We start from the raw sequence: 25,363 nt of genomic DNA, 5'->3' as shown, positions 1-25,363 counted from the left end.
AAGAAGGGGGCAGTATATAGAGATCTGGGAGTTGTCTGTTTAAATATGATAAATTCAACCTATGGCAGCAGTTGAAGTGCCCAAGAGAGTGTTAACAGGAGAGAATATGAAATCAGTACTTGAAAGGATGGCCAAAGAGGTAGATTCTTCCGAGGGAAGCCAGGTCTTTATGAGTGCCAGAAGATTAAAGAATCACATAAGGAAGACAGGTCTGAGATGAAGTTGGTTAACAAGGATTCCAGAGGACATAATTTAACCTCTGGAGGTTATAATGGAAGGAGGCAAACAGATTCAGTATGGAGACCTTGGACTGAGATGGAAGTTTTATATTAGTATCTATCTATTTATACCAGTTACCTTTAAAAGATGTCTAACGTTAAAATTTTATGTTTTTTCCTTTGTTTTTTGCTTTTGAACGGTAACACTAAATGAATCTTTAAAAGATTAGTTTAAGTAAGAATAAATAAGCCCAATTTTTTCGATAAGTTGCCGTTTATAAAAGTGGCTAGCACAGAAGAATTTCTGAATCTTTTAAAACTACTTTAGTAAGATATAAACAGCCTCATATCCTAGAAATAGTTTATAGTATGAATCAAGCTAAGAGTGTTACTAAAAAATTACATAGACCTAAGTATAGGTCACACTCCAAAAATGAGACTTCTTTAAAAGAAATATATAGTTATAGCCATATTCTGAAAAATAATTCATCCAAATTAACATTAAAAAAAAAAAAAACTCGACCTATTTGGGAGAAATAGTTAGCATGGTTCACTGGGAAAACAGTTGGACTTCTAGTTGTGGAAACTGGATTCACATCCCACCTCTACCACATGATGACTGTATGGCCAAAGGCAAGTCACTTAATTTCTCAACCTCAGCTTCCTCACCACTCAGTGTGTTAGGGATTTGTTGTTTATTAGATTGTCTTAGTAGACAAGTTTTAGAGTTGTTTGAGTCTCAGAAGAGCTCCATGATTTGCATTTGCCCACAACCACACAACTAGTGTTAGAAATCAGATTTGAACAGAGGTATTCCTGACTCCAAGACCAGCCCTCTACCCACTAAGCGACACTGCCTCTCATCTATGAAATAGGGATGATAATGCTTGCACTACCTACCTCAAAGGTTGTTGTGAAGAAAAGAAAAGAAGTTCTTCAGAAAATTTCTGCCCTACAGAAATGCAAAGCATCATAAGTTAAAGGGAATCATGGGAATGTGGGGAAATTTAGAGTAGCATACATATAGAAAGTTGAGGATTTTGTGACTGAACAGGCTAAACATATGGCTGGTTCTCAGTTGTCCTCTTTCTTCCACCACCACCCCTCACATACACCTGTTTTCTCATTCCTTACTGAAGGCTGCTGCATGATTAGTAAAATTTGAAAAACCCTGGTGTTTAGAAGGGTTTTTCACTACCACCACTTGCCTCCTTTCTAATACTCCCTCTCTCCTGTAGAGCTCTTGGGAACCCTATCTGCCCACACCAACCCCAAAGTCTTCTCTCTTCAGGTATGATCAGAACCCAAGAAGCATTGCACAGACTCTTGGGGAGGGAGCTCCCCAGGAATTCCACCCCAGGGGGTCCTCAGCTAGAATTAGATATCTGAGGGGAAAAACAGAGAAATGATGGGCTTTGCAATGAGATGCCTCTTGCTGAGTGGTTAGACAAGGGAACACTCCTTGGCATTTACTGGAGCTTCTGTCCAGAAGGATTGACCTCCTTGCTTTACAGCCTCAAAGGCAGATGTAGTAACCAACGCCCTTACAGCCTTCAAAGAAGCTCCCTGGGAGTAGATCATTGAGGCTTAAGCTGGCTCTGGTTCTAAGAGGGCAGTGACTGGCTTTATTCAAACTAGATTTGAGATCATAGATTTAGAACTGAGAGAGACCTTAAGAACAGGCCACTGAGTCTAGTCCTCTCATTTTACAGAGAAACAGAGAAGGGATGTGACTTTCCCAGAGTCACACAGCTACTAACTGTCTGAAGCATGATTGGAACCCAGGTCTTCTTTACTCCAAATTCAGTGCCTAAACTACAATACCACTTTGCCTCTCACTTTGGCTCTTTGGGTACAAAGTACAGTCTGTGTTTGGACAGATCAAATATGTCATTTTTCATTGTATTTTTGAAACTGTTACCAAATTTTTTTCAGGCATTGAGGGGATGAAAGGGAGGTATTTACTTGTTTAATTTAATTTGATGTAGTTGCATCTTTTTAATGTGAAAAAAGTTTCCTCTTATTATAAAAGCACATGTCAACTCTAAAATTTACAGTAACTATTTTTTATAAAAATGGACACTGGATCTTCAAAAGGAGTAGTATCAATATCAAATTTTCTGTAGTTTAATTTTTTAGTTTTATTCAGCAGGAAAATTTTAACCCTTAATCTTTATTTACATAAGAAGAAGCTGAAATTTTCAAAATTAATGTTTAAATAAAATATGCAAAAGTCTTTTCTTTTAAAAGAACCCCTTCTGTGTACTTCAGCTTTCTAGTGCTAGTGTTAATTCTGTAATATTTCTTTGAATTTTGCTGTCTTCAAGGTGGTGATGAAACACAATGCTGTGATAGAACACTTAAAACAGAAGAAGACTATGACTCCAGCTGAAAGAGAAGAAAATCAGAGGTAGGAAAAATATTTTTAAGTATTAGAAAAGGATACTCTGTCAAAGTATTCATCTTGTTTCCCTTTGACTAGCACTCCAAGAAAGAATTCTGATTATTGCATAGCTTTCATATATTTTCTGTGTTTGAACTAAAATTCATTCTGTTCTTCTTGGTATATTTTGTGAATTTCTTATATTTTGCTATAAAATAATTAACTATGGAGCAGAAGATATTGAATATTGAGATAATAAAAATGACCATATAATTGGAGTTCATATAAGTTTTGCTCTGTTTTAAAGTATGGTTCTACACATGTTAAAATATTTCTAGACATAATTTTTAATAGATAATATTGTCTGTAAGCACCTAGAAAAGTCATTGGTACCTAATGTATTTTAGGCCTTTTTCCTATAGCAGCCCATCAGTTCAGCATTTTGTACCTTGTATATTTTTTCTTAGAATGATAGTCTGTAACCAGGTGATGAAGTTTATTTTGGATAAGATAGATAAAGAAGAAAAACAGGCAGCTAAGAAACGGAAACGGGAAGAGAGTGTGGAACAGAAGCGCAGCAAGCAGAACGCTACCAAGCTGTCAGCTCTGCTCTTCAAACACAAAGAACAACTCAAAGCTGAAATACTGAAAAAGAGAGCGCTGCTCGACAAAGATCTTCAGATAGAAGTGCAGGTGGGAAGAGGTTTTTTTCATTTTCCCTTTATGTCAGATACCCATTCTTTTTGTAAACTATTATCTTGAATTTTTAGGGAACAGTTGTTTCCTTAAACTAACTTTTTCCGTCTGTAAGAGTGATAATTATAACATGATTTTATGCTTTTAGCCAACGTACCAGAGCTCATACACTCCATTGATTTTCAGCTGCTCCCTCCAGAATTATCTCGTTTATTCTATTGAAACCACAAGAAATTGATTCTGTTTGAAGTAGTCAGAACATTCTGAATTCCTTTAAGAGCTTCTGACGCATTCTTTTGAGTATCCTTATTGGTGGCAAATCTTTACTCTTTGGTGGGGGGGGGTTGGTTTTTTAAAATAGACAAAAGGGGCAGCTAGGGTGGCACAATGAATAGAGCACCAGCCCTGGAGTCAGGAGGACCTGAGTTCAAACCCAGCCTCTGACACTTACTGGCTGTGTGACCTTGGGCAAGTCACCTAATCCCAATTGCCTTAACTTTCCCCCTCCAAAAAGAAAATAGACAAAAGCTGTTCCAAAAGAATTCCAAATTAGATTGACTGTCAAAATAATAGCGTTAAATGTCACAAACAAGCCATAAGGTAACATATTTGCTTTTCTTACATTGTTACTGTGTTAATGTTGAAGGCATTCTCAAAGTGTTTTAACCAATGGCAGTGCTATTGAAATAAGTATAGATACTGTCAAGGTAACTAATTTGAGGTACAACATTCACTTAAATGTGTAAATGGTGGTATGTTAAAATACAGTGTATCTACAGTTTATATATTATGAAAATTGAACTGATTTCTATAGAATTTTCTTTTCCTGCCTTTGGGATATTTGGCCTATTGTTGCTACAAACGTGAAAAATGATCTTTTACTTTAACTATCATTTATATTTTATGCTTTCCAAGTACATATGACCTTTTTTTTCCTTTGGTCTCTGGGGAAAAAATCAAACTATCTTCTCAACTTCTAAAAACTCCTAAATGGCTAGCTACATATAGGTTATTGTTAATCATTCATCTTTAGGCTTCCTAGGCTCAGGAAAGAAAAGAAATAAGGTTGTTTGCCTTATATCTTAAATGCTTACACGTCAACAAAGATATTTATTATCTTTGTCATGATCATTCTAAGAACTCATCCATCAGTGAATTTTTCTTAAAAGGTCAAGGTGAAAATTTACAGGGCGAAAGTTGCAGCTTTGTCTTTGGTTGTTGCTCAGATTTACATCTTCCTTAATTTTAGACAGATTTTTGAAATTCATTTTTTTTTCTTTTCAGAGAGCTTTGCCTCATACTCAAGTCTATGTATTGTGACTCCAAAATATTCTTGACTTCTCTAGGTCTAGAGACAAACAATTTAGAATAAAGTAAATTGACACTGCTACTTTGAACGTGAATGAATTTTCCTCTTACTAAATCAACAGATATTTAGAGCCAAGGATGAGGAATACAAAAATGAACAACCTCCTGATCCCTGCCTTTAAGAAACTTAAAGTCTAATGGTAGGGGTGACATGTACACAGATACAATACAGGGCAGAATGTGATCACAACAAAGAAATGTAAATAAAAGTACTCTAAGAAATTAGGAAAGAAAGATCACTTTCACCCGGAAAGATGAGCAGAGGCTTCATGAAAGAAAAGATAAAGATAAGGAGGTAATGCATTGTGTGCATAAGAGATGTCCTGCATGCACAGTGTAAAAAGAAATTCAGGGATGAACTAATAATCCATACTGGAAATCAGAATACATGAAAAAGAGGCCGGAAAGGTAGATTGGAGCCAAAAGAGTTTGTACTTGATCCTATGGATATCTAAGGACTTTGAACAAAGAATGACATAATCAAATTGGTGTATTAGGAAGATTGTTTTGGCAATTGTGTGGGAGATGACATAAAGTGTTAAAAGATTAAAAACAGAGAGATCACTTGGATGGCTACTACAATAGTCCATGCAAGAGGTGATGAACTAGGATGGTAGAGAAAGAGAATTGATATATATTGTGGAGATAGAATCACTCAGACTTTGTAATGCATTGAATATGGGGAATGAAGGAAAAAGAAAATTCAAAGATGACTCCAAGGTTTCAAGTTTAGATGATTGTGATAATGAAGCCAGTAATAGAAATAGGAAATTTAGGAAGAAGAGAAGGTTTAGAGGGTAAGGTAATGAATTTTCTTTTGAACGTTTTTAATTTAAAACGTAGATGGAACATGTAGGTAGGGATTTCTAGTAGATAGTTTACAGTATTCAGGAGAAAGAATAATCCTAGACTCATTGGCATAGAGATGATAACTGAACCCATGGGAACTAAAAAGATCACCCAGAAATAGGGAAAGAAAAAAGGACAGAAGCCCAGAACCTTAGGGACACCCATACTTAGTAGGCAGAAAGAGAAAGTTGAAGCAGCAGTTATTAAATGCCTAGTATGTGCTGGGGATACCAAGAAAGACAGAAGCCAGCCCTTGCTCTCAAGGACCTCAGAGTTTAATGGGGAAAATAGCATGAAAATCTCTATATACAAATAAACTATAGAAAAGATAAATTAGAATGAATAGATAGAGGGAAGGCACTTGCATTGGGCAGGGGGGGCGGGAATCAGGAAAGGCCTCTTGGCAGAAGGTGAGACTAGTTGGGACTTGAAGGAAGCCAGGAGGTAAAGTTGAGGAAGAGAGAGAATTACAGACATTGGAGACAGCCAGTGAAAGTGCCTAGTATTGGGAAGTGCAGAGTATTGTGCAAAAAACAGCGTCAAAGGGGTGAACAAGGTGTAAAAAAGGGTGGGGGTTTATGAAGGGCTTTGTATACCAACCTGAGGATTTTATATTTGATGTTAGAGGTAATAGTGAGTCACTGAAGTTTTTGGAACAAGATATCCATCTTTTATTTTCAGACATGCCTCACTTTGACAGCTGAGTAGAGGGCAGATTATAGTGAGGGAAGACTTGAGGCACACACAACCCACCACCAGCCTATCACAATAGTCCAAGTATGAAGTAATGAGGGCTTGCACCAGGGTACTGGCAGTATCCGAGGAGAGAAAGGGATGCATATGAGAGATGTTACAGAGATAAAAGTAACAGGCTTTGGCAACAGATTAGATAGTGGGGGGAAAAAAGAGTGTGAGAGGAATCATGGATGTCACCTGACACAATACAATTAGCCTATAAACATCCTCCCAGTCACCAAGGCAAAGGAATGTCCCTTTTGCTTTCAGCACACATTTATCAGCAATTCTTAATCTTAAGCCTTTCTGTATCTTAGGTCTTTAAGAATTGCTGTGGCCAAAAAAAAGTCTTCACTCTATAGCCAACCTAATTTATATAGGCTGGTCCTCATCCATGCAGGCACCACGCGCAAGTTTTTGAAGTCTTTACAGCTTTGATAGAATCTACCAAAACTTGTGTTTTGCTGGTGTAAACTTTTCTATCCCTGAGTCATCTCTCCCAAGCAATAAGGCACAGAGTAAGATTGTAGTGAGGATATATAGAATATACTAAAAATAACACTTATATAGGTTACCTTTTCATTTTATCAAGCTAGATTAGAGGAAAAATTGACCTGTCCTAAAAACAGATGCTACCATCCTCTCAAGCTGCCATTTATCCTATACCTTTCATCACCTTTATTGCTGAATATCTAGAAAGAGTGTACTTACTTGCACCCACTTACTCATCCTCCTTCACCTGTGGATTCCATCTCTGTCTCTCTGAAAAAACCCCTCTCCAGAATTGCTTTTTAGTTTGCTAAGCTGCTGATGGCTGGTTCTGAATTCTGTGCCTTCTTGACCTTCCAGCAGCACTTGGTATTACTCACCTCTCCCTTAGCACTCCCTGGCACTGCTCTTTCCTGGATCTCCTCCTATCTATCTGACCAGTCCTCAGTCCCCTTTGCTATCTCAGTTTTCTCCTTCTACCTTTCAGATTTATTTAGAGAAAAATAAGACATCAATTCAAACTTTACTAAGTGGTTATTTTACAAAAGATAGGTGCTATCCAAATAATTTCCCTAAATTCAGAGAAGACTAGCAAAATTTTTGTTTAAATATGTTAGTTAATTAGTGAGAAGCAACATGAGGTAATGGATAGGAAACCTAGGTTTAGAATTAGAATTTAGAATTAGGACCTAAGTTCAATGACTGCCTCTGGCTAGGAAACCATGAACAAATGATTTGACCTTTCAGTGCACTTAAGCAGCTTTCTAAGACTCTTAAATTACCAACAAGTTACTAATCTACAAAGGTAGAAGGAACAGCCACCCGAAGGAAATCACAGGTCCTGACCAAAGGATAATAGTGGTTCTGGGATGCATTTTCGTTTTGGATGGGTCATGTTTATGATAACATTTGATTTGTTTTGCTCACATACTATTGATGAATTTTATTGTGTCTGAAGTCACTCATGTGATCAACGAGTGTGGTATTTGTGTCCATTTTATTAGAATTTGGAGTAATTGCACATTTAATTATAAAATTGTATAGTTATTATATCTTGGCTTTTATGACATTGCTGGACATAAGCCCTTTATTTTATACTAAGTTCTAGGTCAGGAATGCAACCTTCATTTATAATTTTGTTCCTCTGGAATCCATTTAATGAATCCTGGTTTGCAACCAATCAAGCATTTATTAAGTGCCTACTCTTTGCTAGTTACTGTGCTGGACCCTGTAGATACTAAGACAGAAATGAAACAGTTGCTGTCCTTAAGGAGCTTACATTATATCAGAAGAGACAACATGTAAAAACATAGAAGGGTATACCAAATAAATACAAAGTAATTTTGGGAAGGAGGCATCATCTACTTTACAAGGTAGTTTTCAAGATGCCTTCCAAACGGAAAGCAGATCCTGCCCATATTTGTCTAAAAACCATGTCAGTGGAGAAAATACTACCAAGACACACTGTCCTTTTTCCTGAGCCATAAATAAGTCAGTCATGTTTATAAAGCTAGGTCCCCAGTTGGCACAAATAATGAATCCCCTAAAGGAGTTGCTTATATTTGAATTTATACTATTTGAAGCTATAATTATGTAAAATATGGTCATTGGTTCCAACTCAATGAAAATATGCTGTTTGAATTAGTATAATGTGGCTGACTATTTCAGGGGATTCATTATTCTCACTAATCGGGACTTAGCTGCATAGAGCTTTAAGTTTACACAAAATTTTTCTTGTGAAAACTTCTGTGTCAGGTCTTTGGGAAGTCAAAACTGTGAATGCCGTTGTAGACATGTAGCCAGTATTACTTGGATGCCTTTATAAATTTTTGTTATTTAATATTATTTTTCTCTTTATAAATGATTTCACAATTTTATAGTAGTTTTAAATGGTCTTGAGTTGCCCCAAGAGGGAGGATGGAAAAAAAGAACTTTTCTGCCTTCTGAACTAAAACATTTGAACATTAGAATCAAAGGAGATTACAGATGGAGTCTTCTCTGATCCTATTTAAATGATTAATGACCATTTTTGTTACATTTCATTTTCTACAGGAAGAGCTAAAGAAAGACCTCAATAAAATTAGGAAAGAAAAGGAGAAAGCACAGGCTGCAGCTGCTGCAGCTGTATCTGCAGTAGCAACCCCACCACCACCACCACCACCACCACCACCTCCACCACCAACCCCACCACCTCCGCCACCGCCACCTCCACCACAGCATTCGGTCAATGTCACATCAACTCCGACATTGCCCATCCCTGTATCTTCCCAGAAAAGAAAAAGAGATGAGGAGAAAGAGACTTCAGCTTCCAAATCCAAGAAAAAGAAAATGATTTCCACTACCTCAAAGGAAACTAAGAAGGACACAAAGCTTTACTGTATCTGTAAAACGCCTTATGATGAGTCTAAGTGAGTAGGTCCAGTTCTTTGAATTCTCTTTTTTCAGTATCTGTTTAACCATATCTATTAAAGCCTGGGGGTAGCAACATTAGTGTATATTTGAAAGCAATTTACAAGAGTGAAATTGTCAGTATGGTTTTTTTTTAACCTGGTAATCAAAACCTTGTACAAGGAAAAGCAAATTCATGATTTTGTTACAATTCTTATTTTTAGCCTGTTTGTCTTTTCATCATATTCCACTGTCCAAAAAAAACCAAACAAACATGCTTTGTGTTATTCTCTTGCATTTCTCTCCTCATCAGTTTCTCTCCTTTAGAGGACAATTAAGTGTGCCTTGGAAGTAAATTTTTAATTCCAAAATTAATCAGTAGGTCCTTCTAGAGATCAATCCAAAATTGAGAGCACTGTGTCTGTAATCTTTTCTTACATTTGAGCTTAAAGTTCATTTTTATTTACTGTCAGACTGTAGTTATTGAAAGATGGTACTGTTCTGTGGGGGAGTGGTACTATTTATTAATAATAATATCAGTAGCTTAATTTTGTTTTATTGTTATAAAATTCCTATTTATCAAGTACATCGTGAAACTATTCTTTCATATAGTCACAAGATTATGAAACACTCCAGAATATTCTTCATTTCTAACTGGAAAAAATGTCAGTGAAGGTGTTTGGGTTTGTTTTTTGTTTTGTTTTGTTTTGGCTTTTTGATGGAGGGGAGAGGGAAAGGTGTAACTTGTAATTTGGGGTATCTAGAGGAGGTCCTTCACACTTGTAATGATATGATGAATTATCATCGTTTAGAAAAGTATCTTAATTTTCTTCTTGAATTGCTAGTATGTAGATCAGATTTTTTTGTTTTGGTTACATTTGTAGTAATTTGTTATGTCAAGCAAATCTGATTAAGCAAAAATTGATTAACATTCTGCTCCCTCTGAATGCATTTAGTTATGTTGTCAGGTTTTATAATTTTAGGTTTTAAGACTCAAGTTAACATTGATAGTTTCTACTCTAGTAGACTTTCCGTACCTAAAAAATTTCTAAACTTGTTTTGTCTGTACTATGTTTAAACGGGAACCAAAAGCTGCTTTTGTAATGCTTTCTAATGATTTTACTCCAGTAGGTACAAATTCTACATCACAAATACCTTTTTTACATCACTTTTCCTTCCCTCTGCCATTCCTCCCAGTAGAACAGGCCATAAATTCATGTTTGGAATCTAAACCCTTTCTGTTTAGGTGAGATTAGGTGGGCATCTTCATTGTTTATTATCTGCATTCATTATAGATATATGGTGTACAATGTAAAAGGTTAACCCTATGAATTTATCCCTTTGGTCTAGTATGGGTGTGCTTCACTTTAAGCAAAGCTATGAAATTTTGATTTTTTGATATATTTATGCTTTCCCTCTGTCAATACTTATATGCTCATGCCCATAGAACCCCTTCATGCATTTCATCCTACATGACTCTTATCTACTTCTGTAAAAATTCCCATGGAGTCCATGAATAAAGATTTCCAAAATATAAAATGGATATTTTTTTGTACCTTTCGAAAGGTATATGAAAAGCGCTTTGTGCACTTTAAATATTTTATTTAACATCCAATTTAAATTTAAAATTTCAGAAATGCATTGCATAAAATGAGGTACACCTGAATGATAACTTCTTTAAGGTTGTATTGCATTTATTTTGTGTGGATACTTCACATTTTTCTTTGGCATTAAGATCATTGAATTGTGCCAAGTTCACTCATGCCATATTTTTAGTTGGAATAAGTTAGTATGTTTATTTAGTAAGGTTAACATCACCTATTAAGTTTTGCATTTTTTGTTACTACTTTGATAGAAGGCTTCCTGGGGATTTTAATGCAAAATTATACTAAAAGTTTGAGATGTAACTTGCTTCCAGCATAATTTTCTCAAAGTGCCATGGAAGCAACATGTATAGCTCCCGGAGAGCTTGTACAGTAATTCCCCTAAGATTCTGTTAGTCTTTGTACAAATGAAAGAAAAGAGCAAAAGAGGAGAGATGAGAATTAACCTCTGTTTTTGTCTTCAGCTCAGAAAGGCAGCTTATTCCAGAGTTTGGCACCTGGTTCCTTTTCTCTAGTTACATTGTCCAAGTCATGTGACCTGATGTGCTTAGGGATGCTAGTTACCTCATCTTGGCTGACGTGTATGTAGCTCTTGAAGATTTGCAAAACACTTTTCCGTGTAGTATCGTCTTAATTAATGCTTACAGCAGCCCTGTGAGGTAGACAGCAATAGATACTATTATCCCTGGTTTGCTGCTGAGGAAACTCAATGACTGGTTTTAACCAAGGTTTTCCCCATTCCCATCCAGGGTCTCATCCGCTGCGTACAAGTGCCCCTTCTCACCATAATTATGCTCACTCCTTTGACTGATTATTTTTTATACCCTGCCAGTCACCAATGTTAATTAGTACATCACTTTATTAGAATCAGTATATTAAAAAGTTATGGATGATAACCATAAGTGAGTCACAAATATGTTCTACACCTGTAACAAATATAAAACATCTTATATTAATAGATAACTATTTTCACACCATTCCATGCAAGGCCACATCTGTTTTTTAGATTGAATCTGTTACTTTGTTTTATTATCTTCATTTTCATCGCACACTCGTTGCACATTGCCTGCATTTATGTGCCACATATTATCTAAAAATATCCTCCAAAGAATGGTCTTTCTCTAACTTAGTTTATTTTAAGGAACCTGTGATTTTAACTAGATGAAACTCCTTTACATATTTAGAATATTTGGCAGAAATTCACGTACTATGTCTTTCTTGCCCCTTTTCTCCATCCTATCATGTGTTGTCTATATGTATCATACACACAACTGGCTGCCCTGCATGTTCTCCATAGTAGCATAACTTCTACGTGGTGTTTGCGCTTTGCTCTGTTTTTTAAACTTAACTTTGAGATACATTTTCAAACCTATCTAAGAAATAGCCTTGACATTGTGATGGCTTCTGTGGGATAGGTTTGATAGATGTAAGTTTGATTCTTTGGCTTTGGGGTTTGTGCCTATTCCAGTTTTATGCACATTCATTAGTGGAGACATTACCATCAGTGTGTTGTTGTGTTTTTGTTTTTGTTTTCTCCAAAATTCAGACCTACATTTCAGACCTACATTCTACTGAAAAGCATGCATTTGTTGAAATTGATGTGAGTGAATACTTTCACATTAGACACAGGGTCAGATGCTGTAGCTTTCTCTTCTCTCCATGGGTAGAGTGGTTGGATTCAGGAAGTTCGGTCTGACCTTTTATAGAAAGCCATTAAGCAGAAAGTGCATCAGTAACAGGGAAGACAGGGATAAAAGTGCCATGCAGTTCAAAATGACAATTACATTGTCATTTTCATTGTGAATACTTTTAGGTTCTATATTGGCTGTGATCTTTGTACTAACTGGTATCATGGAGAATGTGTTGGCATCACAGAAAAGGAGGCTAAGAAAATGGATGTGTACATCTGTAATGATTGTAAACGGGCACAAGAGGGCAGCAGTGAGGAATTGTACTGTATCTGCAGAACACCTTATGATGAGTCACAGTGAGTTCTGATAAGAGCATCTTATTTAATAATTTAGGAAGACAAACTGCTCTGACTGGTTATTTGTTTATTTTTCAATGTAAAAGAAGGGTATTTTTGCATATATTATACACCTATTACAAGTTCCTTCCCAATTTTTATTTTTTTCTCTTCCCTTCCCCCTCCCCTTTCAAAATTGATGTTGCTTTATAGTGAATGTTTGAGATATATTGGGAATATGCGGTTCAAAAGGTAGATTTGATTTTTCTAAATATAAATTAACCAGATTAAAAAAGAATATCTAGTTGGATTTTATTAGTGTTTGAAATGGTGCTTTATCTTAGATTAGAAAAATTAAAGTTTGAGCATAGCCTTTGAGACTGTTATTAGACTGTAGGCTTCTGACTGCCAGCTGGGTGGCCAGCAGTAGCTTCCCATTTGATATCTTATTCATTGAGAGATTTGAGCTTTCTTTTGTACTTTGAGCTTTAAAATCAATTAAATTAAATTTGTTTTTCTAAATCTGTTCTCCAACATAAGGCAATGTTACTAATACTTTTGATAATTTAGTTATTTGATTTTTTTTTTACTATAGGAAATACTAAATTAACAAGCTCTTAAATAAATGTCAGTCTTCAATCAATATGAAAACCATATTAGAACTATGTTTTATCCTAACGTTTAGTATATCTTCAGATATAAAATACTCATTTGAATGAATTGTGAAAAGCATTGTCCTTTCATCTTAGAACTTACATTTCTGTTTTGGATCTTGCAGATTTTACATTGGTTGTGACCGATGTCAAAATTGGTATCATGGGCGCTGTGTTGGTATTTTGCAAAGTGAAGCAGATCTCATTGATGAGTATGTCTGTCCACAATGCCAATCAACTGAGGATGCCATGACAGTACTCAGTCCATTGACAGATAAAGATTATGAAGGATTAAAACGAGTGCTACGTTCCTTACAGGTGAGGAATGACCACACAGTAAATAGCGGCACGTCTCCCATTTTACAGATATGATTGGAAAGGAAGCTGCTATTTAGCTCACAGATTATTTAACTCAACTTGTTTGCAAGCTTCCCTATAAATAACCAGCTACAGATAGATACTAGCAGTGATAGAATTAGAAATAATGAATTAATGAAAGCATTTATTAAGCTACTATAACTTACTAAGCACTAGGGATAAAATACAAAAGAGAAACGTTCTCTGCCTTCAGCCTCACATCCTAATTGGGAGTAGACTATACATATTAGAGAATGGTAGTGAGGAAAGTTTTAGTCGGAAGAATCTCTAGGATAATGAATAGAACAGCTAAGTTCCTTGCCTTTCTGAAAGGTAACAGCAGTATTGATCTGCTTCCACTACTCTTCTAAGGAGATTAGATACAGAGGGGAGAAGTGCAGCATGTGCCCCAAAATGTTGTGAAAAATGGAAAGTTGACCAGGGTAGATGATATGTGAAGTGTACTCTGGAGCAGACTAGTTGTAATAGGTTAGGTAAGTTTATACTTAGAAACTACCGAAGACAACTTGGCACAAGGGGAAAGTTTAAAAACTAAATAAAGCCCCTAGGAAAGTACACTTTTTAATTCACTGCTTCTTTAGGTAGAATCACTGGCAAGGCCTGTGGATCTCTCGTTTCCTTCATCTCTGGGCCTGCAGGACTCTTTGTTAAGTATTTTCTTTTAAAGGCCTGCTTCAAATGACCATTTGGAATCATTTTGTGACTTTGAATGGTAGTGAAAAATAATAGATATTCAGAAATAGAGAATAGATTTCCACAATATTTTTATTGATTCAGTAATTTTGGTATCTTACAAAATGAAGACTTACCTGCATGCTTGTAAATATAGAGTATGAATTAACATATTTCAAGCTGTGGGATCCTTTTCACCATTATATGTAATTTTAACTCTTTGCTTTCAAAATGTGTGTTATTTATCATTTAGATCCCACTTATTCAGTAACTGTCTAATGTGGGACTGAGAAGGGGGTGAGGTGCAGCAAGCTCAGGATGAAAACAAGCATCCTTCATTATGAAATTTAGACAAATCAAGTCCATTTCTGTTCTGGCCAAAATGAGAAGTTAAATCCAATTCTGTAAAGTTCACTGGGTCACTAATGGCTTAGCTGGGGATCAGTATTTACTTCTCCTAATAGTCTCTTTTTCCTCCCAGGCTCACAAGATGGCATGGCCTTTCCTAGAGCCAGTGGATCCTAATGATGCCCCAGATTATTATGGTGTTATCAAGGAACCAATGGGTAAGTGCTTCAGTCAGATGAGAACGTCTTCTTATTCTCTGCAGGTGATGTTTTCAAATTTGTAAAAAGTGATCGGTCACATGCGTTCCCTGTAACTGAAACATTTCTCCTGAGTTGTACTTAAGAACTTAAATAAATGCAATACTGTCTACATAGAATAGATTGTTGCTTTCCCAATTTTTAAGTGGCAATGGTTCTGTGGTTTTATCTCTGTTTTCAGATAAAATAGCATAATGCTAATGGTTTCTCCTATCCAAGGCCATTTCTTTTTAAAATTGGTATTAAAAAAAAAAGACCTCAGACTTGCTATATAAAATCCTTCAAATAAGATCTTTCTGAAGGTATGTCTTATTTAGCATTACGGATGAGATATTCACTCTTAAATTTAAATAGTGGAACTAAATTATTTGTAGTTGAGCTAAGACATTTCAGATAGATTGGAGAAATTCAAATAAAGTAAAGGTCACAGTGAATTTCTAAGTCAACAGAAATCCTGAGGCTTACTCTCACCCACAAATAATACTCATAATGACTAGCATTATAATTGTTTCCATGTAATGAAAGAGGTGACTTTCTCAACTTAAAAGAAGAGATAGTTCTTACAGTACAACATTTCTTCCATTTCTTTGAACAAAATCTGTGATTTCAAAATCAGCATATGAGGAACTCCCTATGAGCAAACTCCTAACCCTAACCCTAATCCTTTTACCCATGCAAAATATCACTTCCCTGCAAAATAGTGTTTCATTTAGCATTTAAAAATATCACGATAATTAGTAGAATTACAAAAAAAACATTCAGAAGGAATTCTTATTGGCAAAAAGAACTCTTCTTTGTTTTCTTGGCCAAAGTAAAATAGAAAAAGTATGTCATTGCATTTTTAGGACCCTGTCAAGGATCTTATGTTTTAAGATGAAGACTGACTGACTGAGTCCACCATAAATTTGTCTTACATAGCCTCACTTGGCCCCTCATGCTGTTAGGCAATCCTACTCTGTTATCTCTCCTTTATCAACTCACTATCCCGCTCTCCAGAGCGGTTCTTCCTATCTTTTTTATCCCTGCTCAAACCTCTCAGAGCCTGCCTTCCCACCCACCCTCTCACTGAACAACTTGCCTTATATTTCAATGAAAAAATTGAGGTCATTAAACAAGAAATGTACCTCCTCTTCCCTCCTCCTCATCTCATACTGCTTAGATGTCTCTTGTCACTATCTCCTCCTCACCTCATCTCACATAATGAGGTGGCCCTTCTTCTTGCCAAGTCAAACCCCTCCATGTGCACAAGTGAGCCCAGTCCATCTTGTGTTCTCCAGCACAAGTTGTCTACCTTATCAACCCTAGTCACATATCTTCAGTCCCTCCCTGTCTACTCCCTTCCCTAATGTCTACAAACATGCTCTTGACTAGCCTGTCCTCAGAAAACTCTTATTTGATCTATCTGTCCCTACAAAGTAGCATCCCATGTCTCTCTTTGCTTTTATGATTAAACTCCCTTGAAAAGGTGCTTCCACTTTTTTCTTCTTTCCTCTGGCTTCTGCCCTCATCATTCTACAGAAACTGTTTTCTCCAAAATCGGTATCTTTTAATTGTCAGATCTAATGACCTTTTCTCAGTGCTTATCCTGTTTATTATTCTGTGGTGGTCAGCAACGTTAGTCACCCTCTTCTCTTTGATATACTCTCTTCTCTTTAGGTTTTTGTCACACTCTTCTGGTTCTCCTCCTGTCTGAGCACTTCTCATTCTTTTTTACAGGATCTTCATCCAGGTCTTATATTACTATTGTTGGGCGTCCCACAGGCCTCCATCAGGAGCCCTTTTCTTTTTTCCCTCTACTTTGCTTTACTTGGTTGTCTCATCAGTTCCCATGGATTCAGTTATCATTGCTGTACTAAAGATTCTCAAACCTATTTATTCCAACCCTAACAGCTCTTTGCTAATCTCCAGGTTTGCATCCAACTGACTGTAAGACATTTTGAATTGGATGTCCCATAGACATCTTAAACTCAACACATCCACAACTGAATTCATTATCTTTTCCCTCATACCCCTTTCCCTTTTACTCTTGAGGGCACCACCATTTTCCTGTTCACCTGGGCTGGCAACCTAGGTGTCTTCCTCCACTCCTTATTCTCTCATCCCTCATATACAACCTGTTGCTAAGGTCTGTCATAAAATAAAAACCTTCATAAAGTCTCTCGAATACATTCCTCTTCTCTCTTCTCTTCTCCTCTCCTCTCCTCTCCTTATGGAGGCAGTGGTATTTAAGTTGCACCTTAAAGGACAGGTAAATATTTAGCAGTCTAAAGCAGAGGCGGAACACTTTCCAAACACAGGGATCAGCATGAACCAAAATATGGAGGCTGAAAAATTCAGGACATTTTGAGGAGCAGAGAGAGCTCTACTTTGGCTGGGCCATAGTGTGCATGGAGGCGAAGAGTCTGAGAAAAGGTGGGGAAGGTGAGGTGGTGGCAGATTGCAGAGTGCCCTGAGTGTCAGACAGAGAAGCTGGACTGTATTCGGGCAACATAGAACTGCAGAAGTGTTTTGTTTTGGTTTTAACACAAGGGTGACATACAAGAAAGATGAGTTTGGCAAAGGTGTGAAAGATAAAAGGAGAGAGAGGAGATAAAAAGACAAATTAGGATGGCATTAATTGTGGGGGTAGTATTAAAGGACAATCCTAGGGTTGGAATAGAGGGGAAGGAATAAGACTCTTGGACCTCACTCCCAGTCAGTCACTCCTGACCATTTGAAACTCTCAAGGTCACATGGCCAGTCTACCATCCCTTCACCTAAAACAAAAGAAGATACACTGAGGCCAGCAAAGAACAGAGGACCATGTTCACAAGGCCACATTGTACCCTCAAAGAGAGAGGGTGCAAGGTCTTTCCCCTTACAGTAATACCTCTAACTGGATACCATCAATGAAGGGATCAATCCAAGAGCAGAGGTCCAGCCAGGAGAGAGGCCGAGGTCAACAAATGACTTTTTGAACGCACCCTTAGTTCTGGTTATCCCACTGGAGCCACCCAAAGAGGGTGCTGTCCACCACCTGGCTAGAACATTGCAAAAAATTACAGAATGTCTTACACTTGCTCTAAAGTCTATTTAAGGCACTTCCATCAAAAATCATCAGGAAATTTCTCTGTCTTTTCTTTGTGGGCAGTTGCATCAGGAGCACCCTGCTTATATGCCAACATCCCCTGGGAAAAGAGGGGAAAAGGAGAATAGTTTATGCTGAGTAGATGCAAAAAATATTGCAAAAGTAAATAAGATGGGACCTAGTAACCACTTGGATATGATAACTAAGTTTTTCATGTGTGAGCTTGTGTGAGTAAGTGATAGTACCCCCAATAGCACCCCAAAAATATTAAAGTCAGAGGGAAGAATAGGTTTGAGAGGAAAGATGCTGGACTCACTTTTGAACATGTAAAATTTGAAGTATTAGTGGAGAATCCAAGATAAATTCCCTGGCAGACATATGAAGATTCAACAGAAGCAGGTAAAAAATGAATTATTTTTTTATTTTAATAGAAGAGAAGAGAATATCTTTGATAGTTGTGGGTAGGTGAAAAGTTCTTAACCAGCTCTAACTTAGGAGAAATGATAAGAGAAAAAAATATATGAATTGAAGTACCTTCAGCATATAAGAGGAAAAATAAAGATTGGAGGAAATCTTGTACCTTGACCATTTCTGAGAAAAAAATATAATACACTTTGAACCTAGCAAATTGACAAAGTTAATAAAATAGAACAAAATTAAATGCTGACATGCCTCTGGAAAAAATGACAGACTAATACACTATTAATTTAATAGTGACTTAGTTTGATCTTTTTGGAAAATAATTTGGAACTAATATAATAAAAGTTACAAAAATATCTATTCCCTTCAGCCCTGTGATCCCACTATTAGATTTATGCCAGTATTACATTATTTACAGAGGGGGAGGGAAAAGGGGGGGGGGGGGGAGACTCAGCTGAACAAAAATATTTTTATTTGTAATAATAAACGAAATAATATATGTGCCCAACATTTGAGGAATAATTGAGTAAAGCATAGTATATGAAAAAAATAAAATGTTACCCTACATGAATAAATGATGAATTGAACAATTCAGAGAAAGTAGGGTTACATGAAATCATTCGGAGTGAACAAAACAGCTACATGCTTATTAAAATGAACATAAAGATAACATTAAACAGCAACAAATTTCATATTGAATGTATAGGACAGCCCCATTGCTTCATCTTTAAACTTAATATATGTGAGGGGAAGCTAGGTGGTGCAGTGGATAGAGCACCAGTGCAGGAGTCAGGAGGAACTGAGTTCAAATGTCACCTCAGACGTTTGACACTCACTAGCTGTGTGACCTTGGGCAAGTCACTTAACCCCAACTGCCTCATGCTGGGTCCTCTCCAGTCATCCTGATGAATATCTGGTCACTGGATTCAGATGACTCTGGAGGAGAAGTGAGGTTGGTGACCTGCACAGCCCTCCCTCACTCAAAATGAAGTCAAGTGCAAGTCATGTCGTTATTTCTCTGATGGCATGGTCTTCTTCTGCAGTGAAGGATGAACATACACATAATATATATGACATTTACTTCTTTTAACTATGAATAATGCGGGAATTTGTTTTCCACTGAATGTATTTGTCATGGGCTTTGTCTTTCTTCCTTTCCCAATAAATAGGAGAAGGTAAGAGGAAGGGAGAATTCAGAACCGAAAATAAAATTAGATTTTAAAAAATGAATAAACAAGCATATGATTTCATGTATAGTGATTCATAATTTTTGTGTTTGAGGAGTTTTGGCATTCTTTAAATGCTTATATTTGTCAATGGCAGTTAAAATTAAACATATAAATTTTATAAAGGAGACTTGTTCAGTTTAGCTGAAGATCAAGATTTATATAAAGTCTTCTATGCACATGTGATAGGTGATTGCATGAAAATGCCAAGAGAACAGCGAGAGAGAAGAGGGCAAAGGACAGAACCACTTTAAGGTGTTTTAAAGGATACAAGCAGTCATCCAAAGAGAAAGGAAAGACATTCTAATCATAAAATCCAGAGCATGAAGTGTTCATGAAGCTTAAGGACAGACAGAACACAGAAAATAAGGAGAAAACAGTATTAAATTCTAACAGAATTCTATTGTATTTGGCAGTTTGGTTGTTAGTGACCTGTTTAAATAAAAAGATGAGAGTGGAAGCCAGTATGCAGGAGATTAAAGAGAGACTATGTATAGACATCTTTTATTTTTAAGTTTGAAAAAGAAATTCTGAGAATTAGAAAAATGGACTTTTTCCTTAGATGACTTTAATCTTCTCAACTAATTCAGGCACTAAAATTCTCTAGCTCTTGCTTGGCATTTAAAATAGCTGCATATAAGCTAATCAATATATGAATATTGACACTGGCAGCTAGAGGGCACAGTGGATCCAGTGCTGGGCCTGATTTCAGGAAGACTGATCTTCCTGAGTTCAAATCTAGCTTCAGAAAGCTGTATGACCCTGGGCTAGTCTTTTAATCCTGTTTGCCTCAGTTCCTCATCTATAAAATCAGCTGGAGAGGGAAATGGCAAACCACTCTTAGCACCTCTTCCATGAAAACCCCAAATGGGGTCACAAAGAGTCAGACACAACTTAAAATGACTGAACAACATCATCAAATGAATATTGAAATCTTAAGTGTAGCAACTGTGATTTTTAGCACTTTTTGCCCCTTTTCTGCCATTCTTTCATCCTCTTTGCAGAAGTGGAAGGAAGATGGACAAAATTGGAAGCAAGCCTGTATTTTTCTTTGACCATGGCGACCTATCAAACATAGAATTCACTAGCAAAATCACCTGCCTCCTTTTGATAAGCCATTCCATGCTTAACTAGGCATCAGTCGTAACTTTTGCTAGGAATTCTAAGCCTTCCTGTGTCATAAAATGGATTAGAGCTGGCCTTCTACATGCTTAGCCTTCAAGAACCCCAAGTTACCATTTTAATGAACTGTCAGAATCAGACTTTGTAGAAGTGTACCTGGAGAGGGAGGTTAATTTCAAGGGCAAGTGCATTATGTTTTCTCTTAAAATCTTGTAGTTAGATGAAAATAAAGATCATGAAACAAACAACCTAATTTTTCTCCCACATACCCTACAACATGAATTTTGAACATTTAGTTTTCTCTATGGCTATAGAAATCCAGAATACAATTTTTCAGGTCAGTGCTATACATTCAGCTTTGTGGAAAGGAGGAGAATGTATATGTCTATGGCTAGTTGATTTTAGAGGAGCCTTCTCTGCAATCTAATAAACTTAAATTCTAGACCTCAATACACGAATTTCTGAAAGGACAAGCCATCTTAAAAGAAAAGCTACCCATGAGCTCAGGCAGGTTTAGTGATGGTGAGGGCTAGGCTCTTCCACTCCTACTGTTGTAGCTGAAGCAACTCCTGAACATCACTGCTCACATTCCAGAGCACAAATTTGAGAGAGAAAAAAAGTCTAAGTTTCTGAAATTAGTGTTGATACAGAAATTTATCTTCAGCTCAGAATATTGGAAAAGAATATAGAACTGGCCATCAGCGTAGTGGTTGTAAGGAATGGAGCTATTGGGAAATAAAGTATGATTCAATGATATTTTAAAGACATTTTTACAAAAGACTACAAGAAAACAGTTGGAGTTAATTTTTTGGAGAAAAGAAGCCCCCTTTCCCTTCATATTTTCTCATGCCTACTTCGGCAATAAATGCATCACATTAAACCTGAAAGGAATATTCAGGACCATATTTGGTAATACATTAAAAACTTTTATATTCAGTTCTCTTAAAATAATATTTCATATTTTTGTATTTTTAAGATCTAGCCACCATGGAAGAAAGAATACAGAAGCGTTATTACAAAAAGCTGACAGAATTTGTGGCAGATATGACCAAAATTTTTGATAACTGTCGTTACTACAATCCAAGTGACTCCCCTTTTTACCAGTGTGCAGAAGTTCTTGAATCGTTCTTTGTACAGAAATTAAAAGGATTCAAGGCAAGCAGGTAAGCAAAAAAAAAAAAAAAGCCAGTTTTTGCAGTCTTTCAGATTTGTTCATGCTGAAAATTAAATCAACTCTTTGGAACACTATCAGCCAACCTCCCAAAGGAAGGCTTTCTTGGGTGCTTTTTTTGAAGGTAAATTTTAGTAGACCAACAAGTTTAGGGTTGGGAAATTACAAAGCTTCAGTTTGATTGATTTTTAAATCATGGATGCATTCACGCCTGAATGTTCCTTCTCTTTTACTTTGTAATTTTGATTCTGTTTGGCATTGTGCTGTTATTTAAGAATTGAAAATATCATGGGAAATTTGGAGTTGGTTATTTTGGGGAAATATTTGTCACATTTCTTTTCTGAATGGAAAAATAGACTGTAAAGAGTTTCCAAACCCTCAGTAAGAGCATAATTCAGCATATTGACCATGTACAATAAAATGGTTATATTACCTAAATAAATAAAATTATATTACTTCCATCATACTCTTTTTAATTCCTATTTTTTACAGTTCAGTTTTAGTAGTTTCCATTAGAAAGCAGTTGTGTTTTCTAGTATTTAAAACTACCCTTTAGTAGCAGAATTGGGGAAATTTTGGATTTGTAAGAGAAATAAAAAAAGCCGAAATGTGATAGCCTGTTGCAAGCACCACTTAATGTCATAATATAGACAGCTATTCTAATTTCTATGAGAATAAGCAAAATTAAATTGGAAGTAAATGACCAATATTTAGAATTTATAGGATTTTAGAATTGGAAAGGACCAGGACCTTAGGGGTCATTTTGTTGAAACTCTTGCTCTAATTGTCAGTTTCAGTGATTCTCCAAGCTGCCATCTGCTGCCATGCCCTCATCCCCCCATTTTCATCTGTGGTGCCCAGCATTCAGTATTTGCACATGATTTTCATTGCTGCACTTTGTTTGTTCTGCTTCTTCATTCACACCATCCGTGTTCTTTCTTTTCTTACAGATTGTGATATCTTTAGTCTGAGCTTTTTAACTGGGATCAGAGCTGGATGTTGGGGTCACTCATGCTTTCATTGTGCCATGTCATTTACTTAATTCAAACTCTGCCTCCAGAAAGTTCAGATTAGTTAACAGAATTTTTAAATGTTTAAAGATGTATAGCAGTAAACAATCATTTCCTAGCAGCCATGTTGAACAATGTATTAAAAAAAAAATTATTGTAAATTCTGGGAATACTATATTAAAAAAGTCTTGCAACATAAAGTCTGTTGGCTTAGTTAGTCCTGGAAACTCTGTACAGTATTTTCATCATACCAACTACAGTTGTGAATAAAACTGTGAAGTTTAGAAAGGAGATTGTCTGAATTTTTATTAGAAAAATGTGATTTTAATTACTGTTAAATGTTGCTCTTTTTTTACATCTCAGATTTCCCCCATCCCCAACAATGCCTATCAATGTAAATTAGTTTGTACATATTTTTTAATGATAATGATGATGCTTCTGTAAATGTCTTTTTCTCTATGGCTAAAAATTTTGTAACCTTTATTAGTAAAATATATTTTTAAGTCTTGGGGGATTTTCCAGGAAAAAAAATCATGTTTAGTGTACAGTAAAAAAATTTTAATTCAGTAGGCTAAAAAAAAACATTTCTGAATGTCAAAAATAATTGTCTCCATAGTATTGGCTGCTTCCCCTCCGACTGATTGACCTTAGTTGGCATTGGCTTAGAGCCTCATTGTTCTCCAAAATGAAGGGTGCTTAATTGTTCCCTTTTTTCTGTATTCTGCAGGTCTCATAACAACAAACTGCAGTCTACAGCTTCTTAGAATTCAGCGTGTTAAACTAATGCAAACACAGCAAGAATCTGGTTATCTGAAAAGTTTAAAATTAAGAAGCCAGATATTTTTAGTCAGGTTCTCCTGACAAGACTTGACCTAAACTTCGTTTTTATTGGTCACAAAAGTCAAATTATATTCTTGGCCTATTTTGTCCAGCGGACAAAGGAAAACAAAATCAGCACCATTTTCTTGTCAAGATCAAAATGTTTTACTATTGTGGCAGAAGCGAGAAAACTTTGGTTATTGAAAGAGAGAAAAAGAAAGCAAGAATAAAGATAAATGGGGTCAAGTTTTAACTCCATGGAAATGCCACGTCTGCTCTTCAGTGAAGAAGCTGGTTTAAAGTCACACAGAAAACTTTGACTGTATTTATTTATTGTTGCAAAAAAGACGCTTTTTTTATTGCTGCCCTCATTTGTCAGCTAATTATTTTTTCTTAAAAAAAAAATCCAGCCCCGGTTACGTGTAATCCATTCTGTATCTTATCATGATTCCTGTAGGTAAAAGTACAAGAGACCTCTAGATGTCTTTTCTTTCTATGAAAGGAGCTGCTATGTACACATGTGCACACACAAATACACACACACACACACACACATACACAAAAAAAAAAACTGGGAATCAACAGTGAGTTTATTGTTCATGCTAGATAAAAATTAAGCTTGCATAAAGGTTGGGCTAAAAGTGGTCATGGACTACAGACTCTGTTGCCTTGAATAAAACAGTACAATTTGTCATTTACTCTGCACCAGACTGAAATGAGTAAAATCTATTTGAAGGTATCTTGTTTGTAAACATTTGTCAGATTCTAATTTTTTTCTTTTTGTATTAAAATTCAAAATATGGATGTATATGAAACAAAATAAATGGAGATAATTTTTCTCCCAGAGATGGAAGTGTCTTTGAATGTGTGATACTGATTGTAAGCTTTGGTGGGGTGGAAAGGGACTCCAAAAGGGTAGTAAAGGACAGAAAAAGTAAATATGACTGTTTTCCCCAAGAAGGTGGCCCTGTCTTTGTCATTCCTAATTCTTTATCACTTCAAAATAGTCAACAGAGGTGCCATACCTGCTGCATCAGTGAATGCTGGGGGTCCATGTAGTGGGAAGCAGAGTATCCCACAGGAATGAAAGACTGCTTGCCCAAGTCTAGAATAGCTCATACTTGTTTTCTTCAGAGAAGGAAAGGTAGAATGAAAGTGAAATCAACTGAAGTTCTCCATGCAAGTTTCTCTTGCTTTTAATGATCTGTGCTTAAACCACATTTTTTCTACATTATATTAACAGCTGTAATGAAATCTGCTGTTCGGCTTATGCAGCCTTGCAAAAATATTACTAGATTTTGCACTAATTCACATTAGCTTTGTTCTCCTAAGATCTGGAGTTTGCCTGAGAATTTTTTTTAAAGCCTTTCCCTAGGTTTAATATCACTCCCGCTATGCAAGACCCTTTCCAGTTCTTAGTTTCCTAAAACTAAGTGTAAGAAGACGTAGCTATGGTTCACAACTCTTTCTTATTACAGGCTCAGGTGTACAGCTTATTCTGGGGTTCATTTTATCTAATAATTA

At 36.2% G+C, this 25,363-nt stretch overlaps 1 protein-coding gene across 8 annotated transcripts in view; it reads left to right on the top strand.

Annotated features, from left to right (window-relative positions):
* BPTF (bromodomain PHD finger transcription factor) overlaps window positions 1-24,685 on the top strand; it is a 184,141-nt gene extending 159,456 nt beyond the window's left edge. For 4 of the 8 annotated variants that reach the window (XM_072645452.1, XM_072645451.1, XM_072645449.1 and 1 more), the window contains 8 exons: window positions 2,546-2,628; window positions 3,069-3,294; window positions 8,791-9,146; window positions 12,544-12,717; window positions 13,475-13,667; window positions 14,881-14,965; window positions 21,816-22,002; window positions 23,748-24,685. In XM_072645452.1, the coding sequence (XP_072501553.1) occupies window positions 2,546-2,628; window positions 3,069-3,294; window positions 8,791-9,146; window positions 12,544-12,717; window positions 13,475-13,667; window positions 14,881-14,965; window positions 21,816-22,002; window positions 23,748-23,784 (1,341 nt within the window). In that variant the 3' untranslated portion in view covers window positions 23,785-24,685. Of the gene's footprint in view, window positions 1-2,545; window positions 2,629-3,068; window positions 3,295-8,790; window positions 9,147-12,543; window positions 12,718-13,474; window positions 13,668-14,880; window positions 14,966-21,815; window positions 22,003-22,960; window positions 23,603-23,747 lie in introns of those variants that run through there. The other 4 variants (XM_072645448.1, XM_072645453.1, XM_072645446.1 and 1 more) reach the window with 3 other exon arrangements.
* Window positions 24,686-25,363: the final 678 nt, after the last annotated feature.

Source organism: Notamacropus eugenii, chromosome 2, assembly GCF_028372415.1.
Source record: "Notamacropus eugenii isolate mMacEug1 chromosome 2, mMacEug1.pri_v2, whole genome shotgun sequence".
In the NCBI taxonomy this organism is placed as follows: domain Eukaryota; kingdom Metazoa; phylum Chordata; class Mammalia; order Diprotodontia; family Macropodidae; genus Notamacropus; species Notamacropus eugenii.
This window is presented reverse-complemented; position numbering and strand designations above follow the sequence as displayed.